General features: G+C 40.6%; 1 protein-coding gene across 1 annotated transcript in view; it reads left to right on the top strand.

Annotated features, from left to right (window-relative positions):
• Positions 1–569: 569 nt before the first annotated feature.
• Positions 570–17,447, top strand: part of LOC126212957 (uncharacterized) — a 386,808-nt gene continuing 369,930 nt past the window's right edge. The window contains exons 1-2 of the mRNA XM_049940483.1: positions 570–591; positions 9,972–10,064. Of these exons, the coding sequence (XP_049796440.1) occupies positions 10,044–10,064 (21 nt within the window). The 5' untranslated portion in view covers positions 570–591; positions 9,972–10,043. The remainder of the gene's footprint in view (positions 592–9,971; positions 10,065–17,447) is intronic.

Below are 17,447 nucleotides of genomic sequence, written 5' to 3'. Positions count from 1 at the left end.
AAGGAAATACGTACTTTGAAGAGCAATCTTGCTTTACTCAACAACAAAAAAATAGCTTTTCTTTCTCGCATTGCTAGCTTCTACATGACCATGTTGATATATATTTTTAATGCCGAAAACAATCTGTCGTTGACAACAACTGCACCCTATTCAACGCACTACATTGGAGGGTAAATAAACAAACGTTTTGTAACATAACAGAAAAATGTCTGACGACTGTGTTGGTGTTCTTTAATGGACACTTATCATACAACTACGAGAAATATAATGGCAAAAACGCAAAATTGGCACTGTTTCGTGTGTTTGGTCTCCGAACTACTGAGTACTGACTGTTTTAGGATAATAGAAATAGTTTGTTTCCTGAAAATAAAACATTGTCTGTTGTTTTGAACAGCTGTTTTCAATGAAACAAAAGCGTATCGCACAATATTTGTGCATCTCAGATGATTGGCAGAAGTGGCGCTGGAGTCGACGATTATGTTTTCTGTCAGAGTTCGAAACTTCGAATGTTTGCGGGTGTTGGTTAATGGACTTAATAGCTATTAGCTATGGTTCATAGGCGGTAAGTGTGATTCGCATTCAGAAGTATATGTTAGTAGGCTTCTTGAATTGATATCGAAGAAATATGGTATAGTTCTAAGTAATAAAACTTCTTTTCCTGATTTCCATTCAGGTAGAAGTGAATAAAGTGTTTGTGTCAGGGGTTTAAGCAGTTTTGCTACTAACCACTCCAAAGTTTTTAGTTGTAGTAATAATAATATAGTATAGATATATCAGTAGTCTTTCGCGGTAACAAACATTTCATTCTCTACAATCGCACGCAAAGGTTTCTTTTTTTCGGTTCTGTCTCACTTGGGTGTCCGTGCGTAGCTAGATTAGTCACGATATTAACGTAGCCTAACATAGTTGTCGTTCGTCGCGAAATTTTGTATGCGTATTACTTAGAAACGCGAGGAAACGAGCACTTATCCCTAAACGCTCTTTAATGTCATTATACTGGATGATGTCGTTCTGTCCCATTAGCAGCTTGGCTGTATGACTTCCAAATTTCATTTCCAGTAATAATATCTGTAAAGGAGTATTATACTAGTACACGGTTTCTGTGATCTGATGTCATTAGAACCAGTTTGCGATGACATGTGATTCCCTTCAATCTGAGCTCTATATCTCGTCATGCAGACATTTTTATGGAATCAGTATTTGTGTAGCGGTGTGAAAGGAAGGTTCTGTCGCAGTGCCCCTTAAACACAGGTCAGTGAAGTAAAAGCGGTACTTTCGAGAAAGACTTAGTCTGCGTGGAAGATGTTACTGTAGAATGTAAATAAACTCTAGAAATTCGCATAACTAATCAGAACATTGTTCCATTGTATTGAATTATACTTTATTAGGCCTCATATTATTTACAAGATGTGGTCAGATATGTGACAAGTCTGTTGAGAAGTATAGTGGGTATTTATGTTACTTCTCTGATAACATTGGTATCTGCCCTTTCAGTATTTAAATGTGTTTTTATTTGTATATCTTTATCTCTGCTGCTGTTGGGCTACCAAATGCTATATCATTGTAAAATGAACCTTGGACACACAAACTGACAATTGTGCATTTTATGCTTAACATGAAACAGTTCAGAATTAGCCTATTTATAGTAGGCCCTATTGAAAGTAAGGTTATTTTTTTGAAGCACCAAAAGTCTTCATACTTTCTATACCAATTAAGAACTTCAAATTTTATGTAGCATCTCCCTGAACTCCATAACCTTTACATAGAGCAACTGAACCTAATGGTAACAGATTTCTGCTTTCTCCCATGATGTAATGATGATGTGGCGTGTGATGTCATGTGTGCAAACTAGAAGACAACAGGGTCATAACTATATTTTTTGTTTATATTATTTTTTGTGATTTAAACTGTGTTGACAGACCGATCATTAATGTAGCCCAATGTATTGATGTGTTTGGAAAGGTGACACTTTGCCTGAGTGGTGGCAAAATCGTATCAAAGACTTCATTCAGTCCCAGCACACAGCGTATTTTTTCTCACTGTGTAATGTTCCTCTCAACCTGACGATAGCTTTAGCTTTTTTCTTCCACCTACATGTTATAATTGTGGATTTTGCATTTTTATGTAATAAGTTTGGCTTTTTAGCTGTGTGTTTTTTTAAAGTACATGTAGGTGTAATACAATAATCTCATGGACATACATATGACCAGTGGTATGATATTACTTTTTTTTCTACTCATTCCATTATGCTTAAAACTGATTTTTGCATCTGAAAAGTCCAATACCTCATGCTTTGCAACCTAAAAGTATAATACCATATTTTACCATGAGGTGAACAAAAGCAAAGTACTGATCTTTCAGTTAGTGTTCGTGGCAGCAGTTTTGAGGACTTTCATTGGGTAATGTGTTGTAACCAGCTTCAAGGTGTTTACCTTGTATGTGTAACAGTTGGTATATTTGTGTTAATTTCTGTTCAGATTAAGTCACCATAAAATATTAATGAAATTGAAATTAAGCCAGTATCTGGTATGTGTTAAAAGTCTGTTATATCAAGCATATGTTATCATTCCTTTCTTTCTGCATCTTCAATCACCAGGTCACACAAGTTCAGTGTTTGAAAGATAGTATGAATTTGTGACAGATATGAAATTATGAAGCGCAGATTTCAGACATAGCTTCTGATAAGTGCATTTTTCAAAGGTTGTAAAGCTGCTAAGAGTAGATAAACAGGAGCTCTCTAGTGAAACTGAAGAGGCAGCAGTTTTTTAAGAGTTGCAGGTTGCTTCCTAATTTACTCAGTTATATATAGAGGGCACAATTATATATAAAGATAGGGAGTATAGCAACAGTCTATTGTTAATATAGGGAAATACGGAAGCGTCCGATCCCGCCCGTCTGCTTTGACCCATGACGTCACAAATATGGCGGAAACAAAAACAAACACACACACTTTCCACAAGAAGCCTAATGACACTAACGGGACAAGGGCGGGAAATGGGGTGTTTTGGGTGGGGGGCAAACTAAATATAAACAAATTTAGACGCCTTGCGTAGCTACAACGTGTAAGTGAAGACAGCCATGCATGAATACCCACCCACCTCCCCAGGGGTCGTAACCCCTGCAACCCATAGAAGATAAAGATGCTTCAGTAGCTGATTAGTGTTTTTCGTCTTTTTTAAAAAAGAAAAATCTCACGGGATAGAACGAACAGATCAGAAAGATAAATATAATAAACTAAAACAGAAATTGGTGGAAACAGATAATTAAAATAAGTAATAAGTGTTTAGTGTTTCTAAATTAAAAAAAAAAAAAAAACCTCATGAGATAGAATGAACAGATCAGAAAAGTAAATAAAATAAGATAAAACAGAACTGTAGACAGCCACACTCAAACCAAACTCCGCGCTGTCATGACGTCACACACGACAACACCCTTACGTCAGGGGTCAAAACCGACGCGTGGTATCGGACGCTTCTGTCGACCCTAATATAGTATACATCATTTTTAACAGAGCATACAACAACAGTTTCTCTGATTTCTGTGTCTTTAATTGGTTCATTACATATCCCTGAAGACTGTCCTGGATGACATCTGTGGAACATAATGAATGCATGTATTGTTTGTGTTAGAATTTACAAAAAAATTTGTGAATGTGTATCTGTGAAAATGTGATTCAAGAAAAGCAGTTTCAATAATTCTCTTATGTAAAAAAAGATACAGATTCATTGTTTTTGAGTGTGTGTATCTTTTCATGGTCACTGAATGGAAACGGTAGTAGTGGCATTAGTAGAAATAATATTTTTATACCATGGATAGTTGATTGTAGAAACTCTACACAGTATCTGCTGACACCTTGTGATCTGTTTTCTTTTGTGTGAAATGTGGATACTGTGTTGCATAAGAAGCATTTATTACAAGTATTTTGTTGTATGAAATGAATGCTGTCATGGTCATACTCTGATTTTAATTCCATCGTCTTTTGGGACATTCTTTCTGCCAGGAAAACTTTTGTTTTTGAGACTGCTGGTTTTGGATACACATCCATATCAGATCTTAAGACCTCTAGACAGGTTGGTCCTGCTGGAAGGAACAGTGATAGCCATTTAATCAGTTTAGTACATTCCTGAGTGTTCTGTATATAATTATTCTTTAAAATACTAACGGTAGCTTAAAAACCGAAACTTTAAATCTTTTCAATTAAATTAAAATGTGAGCAGGGCTGTCTCTCCTTCCAATTATTTGGAAATTGGGGTCATCAGTCTTCTCAAAATGTCAGTCATCTGTGTTCCTGTTAGTATTAAAAATGCCGTTAGTGCAAACACGTGACAAAGTACAGAAGTTTCTCTACTTACTGTTTTCAGTTCTCTATGAGAATATTCCTAGTTTAACCACATTTAGCTGTTGAATCAGATTCTACTTACAAAAGTCTACAAGACCACCTTGCATTGCATTTGCAAGACTTGAGGCATATTTCCTGGCTGGGTTAAGCATTCTGTAGCAACAGTCATCTACAAAACTATAGATAAGCTAATCACCTATAAAGACAGGCCTAGACTGAAGTGACAAGTCATGGGATACCTCCTAATACTGCCAGACCTCATTTTTACTAATGTAGTGCAGAACCAGGCACGGCACGGATGCAAGTCATTGGCAGAAATACTGAGCCACACCGCCTCTGTAGCCATCCATAACTGCGAAAGTGTTGCCGGTGTAAGATTTTGTGCACGGGCCGACCTCTGAATTATGTCCCATAAATGTTTGATGAGATTCATCACGAGTGATCTGGATGGCCAAATCATTCAATCAAATAGTTCAGAATGTTCTTCAAACATGTAGCAAACAACTGGGGTCCCAGTGACATGGTGCCTTGTCATCCATAAAAATTCATTCATTTGAATTGCTCGAAATGGTCTCAGCTGAACATAACCATTCCCACTCAATGATCAGTTCAGCTGGACCAGAGGGCCCCAGCCCATTCCATGTAAACACAGTGTTACAAAAACACCACCAGCTTGCACTTAGCCTTGTTGACAACCTTCATCCATGGCTTCACGGGGCCTGCGCTGTGCTCAAATCCGACCACCTGCTCTTACCAGCTGAAACTGGGACTTACCTGACCGGGCCACAATTTTCCAGTCGTCTAGGGCCCAACCGATAGGGTCGAGAGCCCAGGAGAGGCACTGCAGGTGACACCGTGCTGTTCACATAGGCACTCACATCGGTCACTTGTTGCCGTAGCCCACTAATTTCAGATTTCGACGCACTGTCCTAACTGGTATGTCGGTTGTACATCCCACATTGATCGATGCGGTTATTTCACACAGTGTTGCTTGTCTGTTAGCAGTGACAGCTCTACGAAAATACTGCTGCCGTCGGTTGTTAAGTAAAGACTGTCGGCCACTGTGTTGACCGTGGTGAGAGGTAATGCCTGAAATTTGGTACTCTCGCCGCATTCGTGACACTGTGGATCTTGGAATATTGAATTCCCTAACAATTTCTGAAATGGAATTTGCCATGCGTCTAGCTCCAGCAACCATTCTGTATTCAAAGTCCATTAATTCCTTTCATGGGGCCATAATCATGTCGGAAACCTTTTCATAAGAATCACCTGACAAGGGAACCTCCCCATCGCACCCCCCTCAGATTTAGTTATAAGTTGGCACAGGGATAGGCCATGAAAAACTGAACGCAGATCAATCGAGAAAACAGGAAGAAGTTGTATGGAACTATGAAAAAAATAAGCAAAATATACAAACTGAGTAGTCCGTGTGCAAGATATGTCACATTAAGGTACCTGTTCACTGAGGAGCACCGTGGTCCCGTGGTTACCGTGAGCAGCTACGGAACGGAAGGTCCCGGGTTCAACCCTCCCTCGAGTGAAAAGTTTTAATTTTTTATTTTCAGACAATTATCGAAGTTCATGCACTCAGACATGATCAACTTTGCTCTCCAAAATTCCAGGACATGTTGAGATTTGCTTGGACACATGCAGGATTTGACGGTCTACACACGGAAAAACTTGAAAACGTTAAAAACGTTTGTTTTGACAGAGCACAGGGAAAACTGTGCGAGTGTGAAACTGTTGCATTCATTTGTTGCCGTTTATGCGACAAACTCAATGTTTTCATCACTTTTTTGGGAGTGATTATCACATCCACAAGAAAACCTAAATCAGGCAAGGTAGAAGAATCTTTTTACCCATTCGCCAAGTGTGCAAGTTAGGTGGGTCGACAACATATTCCTGTAATGTGACGCACATGCCGTCACCAGTGTCGTATAGAATATTTCAGACGTGTTTTCCTGTGGAGGAATCGGTTGACCTATGAATTTGCGATCAAATGTTTTCGGTTCCTATTGGAGAGGCACGTCCTTTCGTCTACTAATTGCACGGTTTTGCGGTGCGGTCGCAAAACACAGACACTAAACTTATTACAGTGAACAGAGACGTCAATGAATGAACGGTCAGATCGTAACTTTGCGAAAATAAAGTAAGTAAAATTTTTGCTCGAGGGAGGACTCGAACCAAGGACCTCTCGTTTCTCAGTTGCTCACTCTAACCACGAAAAAAAATAAAACTTTTCACTCGAGGGAGGGTTGAACCCGGGACCTTCCGTTCCGTAGCTGCTCACGGTAACCACGGGACCACGGCGCTCTTCGTTTTATAAAGTCCTAGATGTTGGATATGTTACACTTGGACTACTCAGTTTTTATATTTTGTTTATTTTTTCATAGTTCCACACAACTTCTTCCTGTTTTCTCGACTGATCTGTGTTCAGTTTTTCAAGGCCTATCCACTGTGTCAGTTTATAACTAAATCTGAGGGGGGTGCGATGGGGAGGTTCCCTTGTGAGTACAAATATCACCTTCGCCAATGCCCTGCCCTGCTACATCTTGTGTACGCGATACTCCTGCCATCTGTATATGTGCATATCACTGTCGCATTGCTCTTGTCACCTCAATGTATAAGGGCTGTCCCAGAAGTACCCGACAAACAAAAGACAGTTTTTATGTAATGCTGAAAATGTATCGTGTGTCTCTGCAATATGAAATGATGTTGCATAAATTTCAGTAAATGACAATTGTGTTGGCACTTTAAGGAGCTATTTACGTTTTTTGAACCTTAATGATAAATTATTTTATTTGTTATGCTTACTCTAAATTCATGCTGTGATGACATTCTGGCTGTAGAAAAATATATTTAAATTCAGTTGCCAATTGTTCACAGTAGTGGACTGATCCCCACAACTATTGGTAAAAAACTGAAAGAACAGATGTTTAACAATAAAAGAGACAGAGAGAGAGAGAGAGAGAGAGAGAGAGAGAGAGAGAGAGACCCCTTCCATCTCTGTCAGCTGTACCACTAATTCAACGCTGGGCTCTAATGGATTAGTTACTCACACATTGTGTGTTTACTCAGTTCATCGGGACTGTATGTCACAAGAACTTATATCTGTTTCCTAAACTGTGAATGAATTTATAGGATATTATTTTTTTCTATTCTGTTTTTATGGTTTTTGTGGAGGTGTTGTTTTTCGATACTAGTTATTTTATCAACCTGCTGTTGATAATGCCTGTTGTTACATTCTTCCCTATATAAGTAATTCCATTATACTTTGTTTTTTGATGTATAACATTCTCCTCCATTACCTTTTACTAATGTTTAAAATGAAATGGTATTCCATAGTGTCATCCAAATGTTGTTAAAAGCATAATTTGGTTTAGAATTATGTTGTGCAATTGTTAATCCAACAACGCTACACGAAAATTTTTGAACTAAATTAGCATTACTTAACTTTGCTGCCATTTTCCACTGTAGGTTTGTCATCAGTTAGACTTTGTTGTCAACTCTGATTTCACTTGCTTGCTAAAGGATTGTTTAGGTTCTACTTCTGTAACTTGTCAACAAGTTGAACAAAAGTCGCAGTTGTTTGTATCACATTTACTTAGTGTTTAATCAACAAACATGTCTCCCTTCTCTCCAAGAACTGGCAGACTTACATGCTAAGTGACTAACATTAACACTCACCAAACATTAACTCGCATACAAAATGACTAGCGATGATGGTGTCCCATTGTAACTCATAGATGTTACATTTTTATGGTTTAAATTGAAAGATGTGCTTTATAGTTTGGTTATGTGTTATAACATTTACATTGCAGAAGTTCTTCAAATTACAATCCAATATTTATTTAAAAACTAATAACAGAAGATTTAATTCTTTTCAAGCACAAAAAATTTAATTCTTTTCAAATATTTCTCTCAAATTTAAAGTGAACACATCCTTTCACATTTTGAAGTATTTTCTTCTTCTTCTTCTTCTTCTTCTTCTTCTTCTTCTTCTTATTATTATTATTATTATCATCATCGTTAATTCCCCATTAAGGAGAGCGTTAAAACACAATCAATATTCACAATGACAATACGGTACATAAATTGGTACATTTCAAATTCATGGCACTTTTTTCTGTCTCTTTCTTTTCTCTTCCCAAAAACCTTTCATAAAATCACTGTGTTTCTTCTTCCTCTCTTCTGTCCACTTCTTTCCTGGTTTCTTCTCTTTTGGTGTTTCTTCGAATTTCTGTTTGTTGATTTTTTCTCTGTGTTTTCCTCTGTTTGATATTTCTTCTGTGGAGATGTTTAGATTTTTGAGGTCTTCCATGGTTTCCTTTACCCAGTTAGTTTTCATCTTATTCGTCACCACTATGTTAAAAATCTTCTTGGTCAGCCTATTTTCATTCATCCTATGAATGTGCCCATAGAATTTTGCCCTTCTTTTTCTGATATTGTCTGTAATTGTCTCTGCCTGTTTGTACAATTCCTTTGTTGGTCTCTTTATCCAGATCCCCTGTCTCTGAACTGGCCCATAGATCTTTCTCAGAATTTTCCTCTCTTGCTTTTCCATTTCCTTGATTTTAGTTCTTCCTCTGATTACTGTTGTTTCTGAGGCATACAAGGCCTCAGGTAAGACTACTGTTTTGTAATGTCTTAATTTGGCATTGACAGAAATATTTCTTTTATTGTAATGGTTCCATGTAAGTCTGTATGCTTTTTGTAGTTTTGTAACCCTTTCTTCATTGGCTGTTGAAGTATTTTCTTATATTATATTTTAATATATTTGTTCCTAAGTGAAATAATTTTCTTTAATTTATTCAGTCGATTTGTGAAGTATTTTTGTGTATCGGGTAATCTGCTCGTCAGAGTGTATCAGGTTCTCCAAGTGTGTAAGTATCAAATAATCAGATGGTTTGTGGTGTATTGCATGTTTGGGTTTGTGGTGAACACAGGATCATTGACCAGTTCAATTACAGTTACTGCTTTCATAACAACTGGATAATGGCTAAAACTGGCCATGGTTTTTAAAATTAAGTTAGAAGTTTAATTGGGGCTGTTGTTTTATTCCAAAGAGAAATTAGAGCTCATTCGAAGGCTTACCAACTGCCTCCACCTCGCACACCATTCAGTTACAGAAAAGGAGGAACTTGTGGCAATACCAAAAGTACACTTGAAGTTAGGTGGCTTGTGGAGCCTGGATGTGGATGCGGAACACTGGTGACAGCAAACATGGACAGTATTCAGTTTTTCCAACTGGTGTATGATGGGATTATAAAAAATTGTGTGTGACAGAACATGTGTCTTTGCCCATTGCTCCAATTACTCATTCCTGTTAACATTATTTGTCAACAGTGTCATTAAACTGTACCAGACAAATTTTAGGCCACTGTCTAAATTAGGTACGTAAATTTCATATTGAACCACAATATCCAAAATTGCATTTCTCATTGACATTTATCACAGGAAACACCCCCGGAGCGATCCAATTTTTGGACGGCCATCTCCAGAAATCTCAAAAGGAAACATTGTCATAAATATCACAAAGGAAGTACCGTAGAGTCTTAATAAACTATGACCAGTATGTGCAAAGATGTATATGCAGTATCCAGTGACAGTGACGTTTTTACCTTGTTTTCAGATTCCAAAAGACCCATTAGTAGCTGCAAGATTTACAGAGAGAATCAAGGAAGAACCGAGAGTACAAATTGGGATGGCTCTCATTGTGAACTATGTAAGTATTCAATTTACACACATTATGTGAAAATGTTCAGTTATTGTGCTTGCATTAAAGTTAAGTGCATAGTATGAAGGCAACACACATTATTTCCAAGTGCACTCAATAGTTTATGTAAAATATTTATCTCCCAGGGCAACAAAATGAGGCGAAAAGTCTGTCTAGCAAATAAATGACAATCTATAATTTGCTGATCACGATATAGCAGAGATGCTGAGTCGCATACAGGCATGACAGAAAGGCTGTCGAAAAGTAAGCTTTCGGCCAACAAGGCCTTCATCGGAAGTAAACATTGGACATGTACACACATGGCCACAGTCTGGTTGCTGAGGCCAGATACAATCTGTAATTTCCCATTCACTGTGCACCTAGTAGTTGCTATTGTAATATTCCTCTGTTCATGTGATACTCAGGAAACCAAATGACCAGTAAGTAGAAAGAACTAGATGCATGTTGCAGGATGGTATGCAAACATATGTATCTGCTTCTTTCTGCAACCAATGATAACTCACACTGATATTCAATTCTTCAGTCATCTGGTGAATAGTCTGAGACTACAGTTTTTCTCAGTTTACTTCACCATGACCAGCTGTATAAAGTAAAATCCTACCCAAGGACCCGAGGGGGGACCCAAAAGTAATCGGAATCGTAATGCTGACTTCGTGTAGTTGTAGTAGCAGGTTTCGCCGCCAGAGGGTTATAGTAGGATCTCTGCTGAGTCATTCTGCCACGCGGCGTCACCCAATAGTGAGAAGCGTGGTTTCTTTGGCAGTTCTTTCAGTGTGCGTACAGTGCAGACGCGGCATGAGGAAATGGCTAGTTCTTACGAACAACGTGTGGCAGTGAAGTTTTGTTTCTTGCTCGGCAAGCATGCAGCAGAAACTGTTGCGATAATTCGGACAGCCTACAAAGACCGTGCTCTTAGTAAAATGCAAGTGTACGAATGGTTTTCTCAGTTTAAAAAGGGAGAAATGGTGGTTGAAGATCAGCCCTGTTCCAGTCGACCTTCAATTGCTTCAAGCAAAGACAATATCGACAAAATCTGTGATCTCATCAGTGAAGATCGACGCAGGACAATCGACCGACTCGAGAACTTGTCCGGGTTGTCCTGGAGCTCAATTCAGCGCATCTAGACCATCGATTTGGGGATGCGAAGAGTGGCAGCAAAATTCGTGCCGAAGCTTCTTACCGGAGATCAAAGGGATCGTCGCGTTCAAGCCTGTCTCGAAATGCAGGACGCGTTCGAAGATGATCCACATTTTTTCAACAAAATCATTACAGGTGATGAGTCATTGTGCTATGAGTACGACCCAGAAAGCAAACAACAGTCATCGCAATGGAAGTCACCTGGCTCACCTCGACCAAAACCAGCTCGACAAGTGAAATCGAATGTGAAAACTATGTTGATCTGTTTTTTTGACATCAAAGGGATCGTACACTCTGAATTTGTCCCTGAAAACCAGACAGTAAACCAACAATTCTATTTGGAGGTTATGAAACAGCTTCGCAGAAGTTTGTTGCGAAAACATCCGGCTTTGTGGGATTCTGGCGTGTGGTTCCTGCATCACGACAACACTCCCGCGCACACGGCTCTCAGTGTTCGCCAGTTTTTGGCCTCAACAAAGACTACTACCTTGACCCATGCTTCCTATTCGCCAGATTTAGCACCCTCGAACTTCTTCCTATTCCCGAGGATGAAGAGAGACTTGCGGATGTGGAAGACGTAAAACGCAATGTCATGAAAGTGCTAGCAGGTATCAAAGAGGACGAATTTAAAAGGTGCTTCGAAAACTGGAATGAACGTTTGGACAATTGTATTAATGCTAATGGAGAGTACTTCGAAGGAGATTAAGGTTGTATTTGAAAACAATAAAGTATATGCTTTCTAGAAAAAAATTCCGGTTATTTTTGGGTCCCCTCTCATACATGATTGATAAGACGATTTGGAGCTTTATGGGCCATGAAACAAAATAAACTTGTTAAGACAAATGATGCTTATCATACTGATAATGACAAATCATTGTCCACTAAATTAGGTTTCTGGGAACAAAAGGAGAAAAGAAATGGGGTCATCAAAAACACATTTGTTAGTTTTACTTAGACAGATATTACATACATCACCAGCAGACATCAGTTTTGACAACTCTGCTACTAGAGATATCATTGAAACCAGTTTTACTTCCACAAGTGCTTCTTTACAGATACAAAAGTATGTGACCTTACAAACTCAGTTCTGATAAAATTAAATAAGGATGATTTCTGTTTGGGCATTTTCTGTGACCTAGCCACAGGAATAAGACTAAATTTGTACTGGGGAAACATTAAATATGGTGTCCAGCAAATTTTGGTTCTTAGCCCTCTCCTCTTTTTGCCATACATAAATGGTTTATCCAGGCATTGCAGACCTCTTCGAAAACTGTTTGTCCTGATGACACAATTAGATTGATAAACGAGCCAAACACACTAATACCGTACCATGGCAGGAGAACAAGGCACCTGGTTTACATCTGGTAAACAGCAAATAGCTTAAAAGGCTCATGTTATACAGTTAGATATAAACAAACATTAATGACAGGTGTCTGAAGTAGTGATGAGGGGGTGCAAACTAAATGAAACTCCATGTGTGGGATTCTTAGTCACCTATCCCCCAGGGGCCTCACAGTTCTGTTGTGAGCTCATACGAGGCGCGCATGGGTTGCCGAGCTTTTGCAGCCCATTCTTTCTTCCCGGGCTGTATTTCCTTCCCTATGCTCCTCCCTGTACATCATCACTCCTTCCCTGCTGCCCCTCCTTCCTCTTTATTGTTGTTCATACTTAAGTTGACCTAACTATCACCCTGGTTTCCTGTATTCCTTGCAGTTTTATTCCTTTCCATCCTTCCTTTCTGGTGTTTCTTGCACCCCTTTGGACTTTGACCTCCACTTCTAAATTTTCTTTCTGTAATGTTATTTCGAGAAGAATCCCTACCTAGTGTCCATGGCATGGATTCCCCTCCCCCTGTCCTTTTGCTCTGCCCCACTAGACCACCAGCATGTGTGGCCAGTCCATGTCATGGGCCGTTATGTAGGCCTACGCATCTGGCTGATCCCCCTGACAGCACAGGGATGGCACTTCTGAGCTGTTGCCTCCCTGTGGATTCCTAGGGGTGGTTGCTTGTCATTCTGCAGCATTGGAACTTCTGGTGCTGTGGCTGGGTGGTGCTCACGGGAAGAGGCACTGATTGGAGTGCGTGGTATCGAGACAGATGCTAAGTTTGTGAAATGTATTAAGCTTCAAGAAACCGTCCATTCTTCTACGGTCGGGTCTTCGGTTGGTAATGGATCATTTAATGCTCAGGGTGTATACGCCTCGGGACAACCGGGAGATCCGGGAAAATCCCGGGAATTTTTTAGAATTCCGGGAATTTTTCATTGTTTTAGTTTTCAGTTAAATGTTTGTAATTTTGACTGGTAAGAACCGATACCCTAAGAAAGTACGTTACTGTATCCTGCTACTGCGGAATAACACTTCAACAGTACAACATAAACGAGAGAGAAAAACGAAAATAACTTAAATTGCAAAGGAAATGCACCATATACAACAACGACACACAGTGCTCGTGCAAGTGTCTGCCAACAGCAAAATGTGTCAAAGGCTTTAGGAAGACTATGCAATGCTTCATAACAACAAATTGTCTCCGATGAGCGTGAAGTCACAACTGTTTGCATTAGATTCGTTTTAGAGTTAAGAGCGGGCTCGTGCTTGTGCGCATGCGCAGTTGAGTCATGTTTGAGTTGTAGAGTCTCCCGCTTCTGGCTACAGGAATGTGGCACTTTTAATGTGCACCTTTTGGTGTGGTCCACGAAATTCCAATGCTCTTGGAGTACCCTCTGATGTCTTGTTTCTTTTATGACGTAAGTTATGATGTTTCAATATTGTACACGTACGTACATACGGGCTTCCTACGTCACGATAGCTGCGCAAGTGCGATGTCCCCTGTTTTCTGCGCTCTCTGGCAACTGCTGAAACGAACCTATTTCTAACAGGTCACGGGAAAACATTGCGAATGGTCGTTTGACAAGCATTACTTTCAAAGTAAATATCCTTTTACATAACTATGTGTGAGAATGTACCATGAATTTATTAAATCACAGAGCGTTTGACTCTCATTTAAAAATCAACTCTTTAATGACGAGCCGTTTAGAAGAATTTCAAACCCTGAAGCTCAGACACTTATTTCATCATTAAAAATTTTACTGGCACATTTGTGTGATATATCTTAAGTGTAACATGTGCAAAAAAGAATGACATTATATGCGAAAGCTTAACTTCTCTTGCAGCTTGAGGCCAATATTATATGTGAAAGCTTTTCTTTTCTTGTAGCAACACTATGTATATTAATTTAAACTATTAACTTTCCCTGTTTGTGTGTTCGTGCTACTTAACAGTGATGTTGCTGTTGGCTGACTACATCACGTGTCCTACGCTCTGAATATTTGTTGCCATCAGCTGGCGAGATCACGTGACATGAGCTATGACTGACTTACAAACGTGCATCGCAATCTCAATTTCAATGATTCAGAAAGTAACATGCGTTGTTTGGTGGAATTCCAATGTATACATTCGTAGCACGAAAATACGCAGCGTACATTTTGCTGCAAATCAAAGATATTTCCAAAACGTGTCTTTCTTCCCAGAGTTTCATTTTCTAAAGTGCTGGGAAATTCTACGCCCGTGTATAAAACCATAACCATTCAAAGGATTGATTAGGGAAAATATACTGTCACTTAACACGGAAAACGCGTGTTTTCACCTGGGAGAAAATGTATTTTTAACCATGAAATCTGGGAATTTTTTTTCCTTGTCCGTGTATACACCCTGAATGCTGCTTCTGATGACTCTACAGCCTTCCTTTCTGTTGCTTCATCCTGGCAGGACGGCCAGGCTTACCGGCTTGGGGTGAAACGCTTTTCCCGCTACCTAGTCTGCACTAGCACGGATGGGGACACCTTTACCATCACAGAGCCGTAGTAGTTGTGGAAAATATCAAAGAGAAGTGTGGCGAAGTGGAGTCCCTCAGTAAGATGCAGTCAGTTTACTGTTGATCCCTTTGTGCTTGTGATCATCTTGGCAGTGTCCTGGTGTCCGTTCCCCTGACCAGTCTTTGAATGTGGTTCAGAGTGCCATTCTTCATAGGGAGCACATCCTTTAAGCTGATGAACTCCGGGGTGTTCATTTAATTCGACGTGTACAGGAAGGTCGTAAAACAATTGTACCGATACTGGCTCACATGAAGCCGTTTGTTCCACCACCTGTGCAGTGATTTTGGTGTTTGCATAGCGGGCACATGTTTTCCCGATGTATGGCGAACCCTCCATGCGGTGAATGTGGACACCCACTCAATGAGCGGAACCCCCAGTGCACCGCCACCCGTGTGTGTTAATTGTCTCGACCATCACTCTCGATGCTCACCAGATTTCCCATCTTTTAAGAAGTGAAAGAAAATGCAGGAGTGAAGTCTCTTGATCATTTATCTTACACTGAAGCTCGTCAAAAATATGACAGACTTCTCCCTGTGTTGATGACTTCTACCTTTGTTACATTCCTTCCTCCTCCCTCTTCCTTATCCCAGTCCAGCCCCCCTCTCCTCTCCCCCTCCCTGCAGTTCCTGCCCCCCCCCCTTAATGCCCTCCGTGTCCCGCCCCTCCTCTCTGGTTCTGGAGAAGTGCGCCCTTTCTTCAGCCCTCGTGAGACCACTCCCCCTCGTGTCTCTCAGGCTGGAGGCCTGCTACTACAAATCGGGCACTGGACACACAGCCTGTGCACCCCAAGGTCACCCTCCCTTTTTCGGTTTTCTTTCAGTAACCTGCTTTCCCTCCCTGTTCTGCCCTCCTTGATCTATAAAAGAGAGGAACAAGGAACTACCGTCGCCTCCCAAAGTTACACTCTCTTACTGTGTTTTACGGGGTAGCTTGTGTCGTTCTCCAGGAATCTCATTTTACTAATGCTCACTCACCAACGTTTCGTTGGTTGCCTGCTTTGTTGGAAACAGGTCAGCCCTTTGAGGGCTTCCACTGGTGTCTGCACATTGGCTTGTGCAGATATTGTCAGTTCATGGATCCCTCATTGTACCTCATTGAAAGCTGTTGCCGTCCAGGCCCACTTGGACTATGTTACGATTTGCCATCTCTGTCTCCCCCCTTACAGGGCACCTACATCCACTGCCCTATCTGCCCTCCAGCAATTTCTCCCTCTTCTCCTCCTCAGTGTTCTTAATACCCGTCTCCTGTTGTGGGGCAGTGCTTTTTCACCTATTCGTGCCTCCTCAGTGTCCAGTTCTTTGCAGAAAATGGTGTTTCCCCTACTCATTTCAGGGCACTTTCGTTGCTGTTGATGTTTCACTCACTTTCCCTCCGTTCTTTTTTCCTTACACTGGTCGCCACTCTATGACGTCTGTGATAGTGACTACATTTTATTTGCTGACCAGCGGACTGCAGCAGATTTGCCGGCAGATCTGCAGTCTATTTTGTGCAATGCTCAAATGAATGTGGTTCGGGTTTTAAAGTTCTGTGAATTGTCCCACATTTTTAGCAAGATTTTGAGGAGATATTTTTAATGTGTCAATGGGGTGGCTGGCTCACCCAAATTTTTTCGTAAGTGGTCAGCCAGTCTCATTTCCCTGTGCTGTTCTTTTAGCTCTTTTGTGGTTTGTTTTCCCTCTTTTACTTTCTTTATTAGCTATCTTGCCTCCTCGTTGGTTTTAATGCATGTGAGAATGCCTGTGCGATAGTCATTGTGTGGTCGTTTCGTGTGCATGCGTTTACGACAGTTTTCGTTTGTTTTCATCGATGTCAGGGCGCTGATAACCTCGCCACTGGGCGCCCATACGTTCCCAAACCACACACACACACACACACACACACACACACACACACACACACACACACACACACACTCCCGTTGATTCTCTTGTTCCTTTCCTGCCTCATGATGATCAGGTAACCCCACTGGGTATTCCACCATGCTGATCAGCCTTAATATACCTCATAGGTCGGGTCACCACCTTTTTTTTTTGCCAGGTTGTAATGATGGAGTCGCCCATGATCTGTCCAGTAAGATAATCAACACTGCCGTTTCCCACTTGACAGGCCTCGTTTGCTGTTGGCCTGTTCCGAGGTGGAACTCTGCCATTGCCACCGCCATCGGCAGTCGTCGTCGTGGCTTGCAACGTCTCGTGCGGCACCTGTCCTCTGCCGGTCTTATTATGTTTAAATGTCTTCGCACTGAAGCCCGTCCCTTAATCAAACAGAGCAAGTGGGTGTGTTGGGAACACTTTCTCTTCTCTAGGTTGTTCTGTCCCTTCATCACTCGTGTGTGCTACACACCACACCCTCCAAGGTT

This window comes from Schistocerca nitens, chromosome 11 (assembly GCF_023898315.1).
Source record: "Schistocerca nitens isolate TAMUIC-IGC-003100 chromosome 11, iqSchNite1.1, whole genome shotgun sequence".
Classification (NCBI taxonomy): domain Eukaryota; kingdom Metazoa; phylum Arthropoda; class Insecta; order Orthoptera; family Acrididae; genus Schistocerca; species Schistocerca nitens.
Note: the sequence above shows the minus strand (reverse complement) of the source record. Positions and strands in the feature narration are given on the sequence as shown.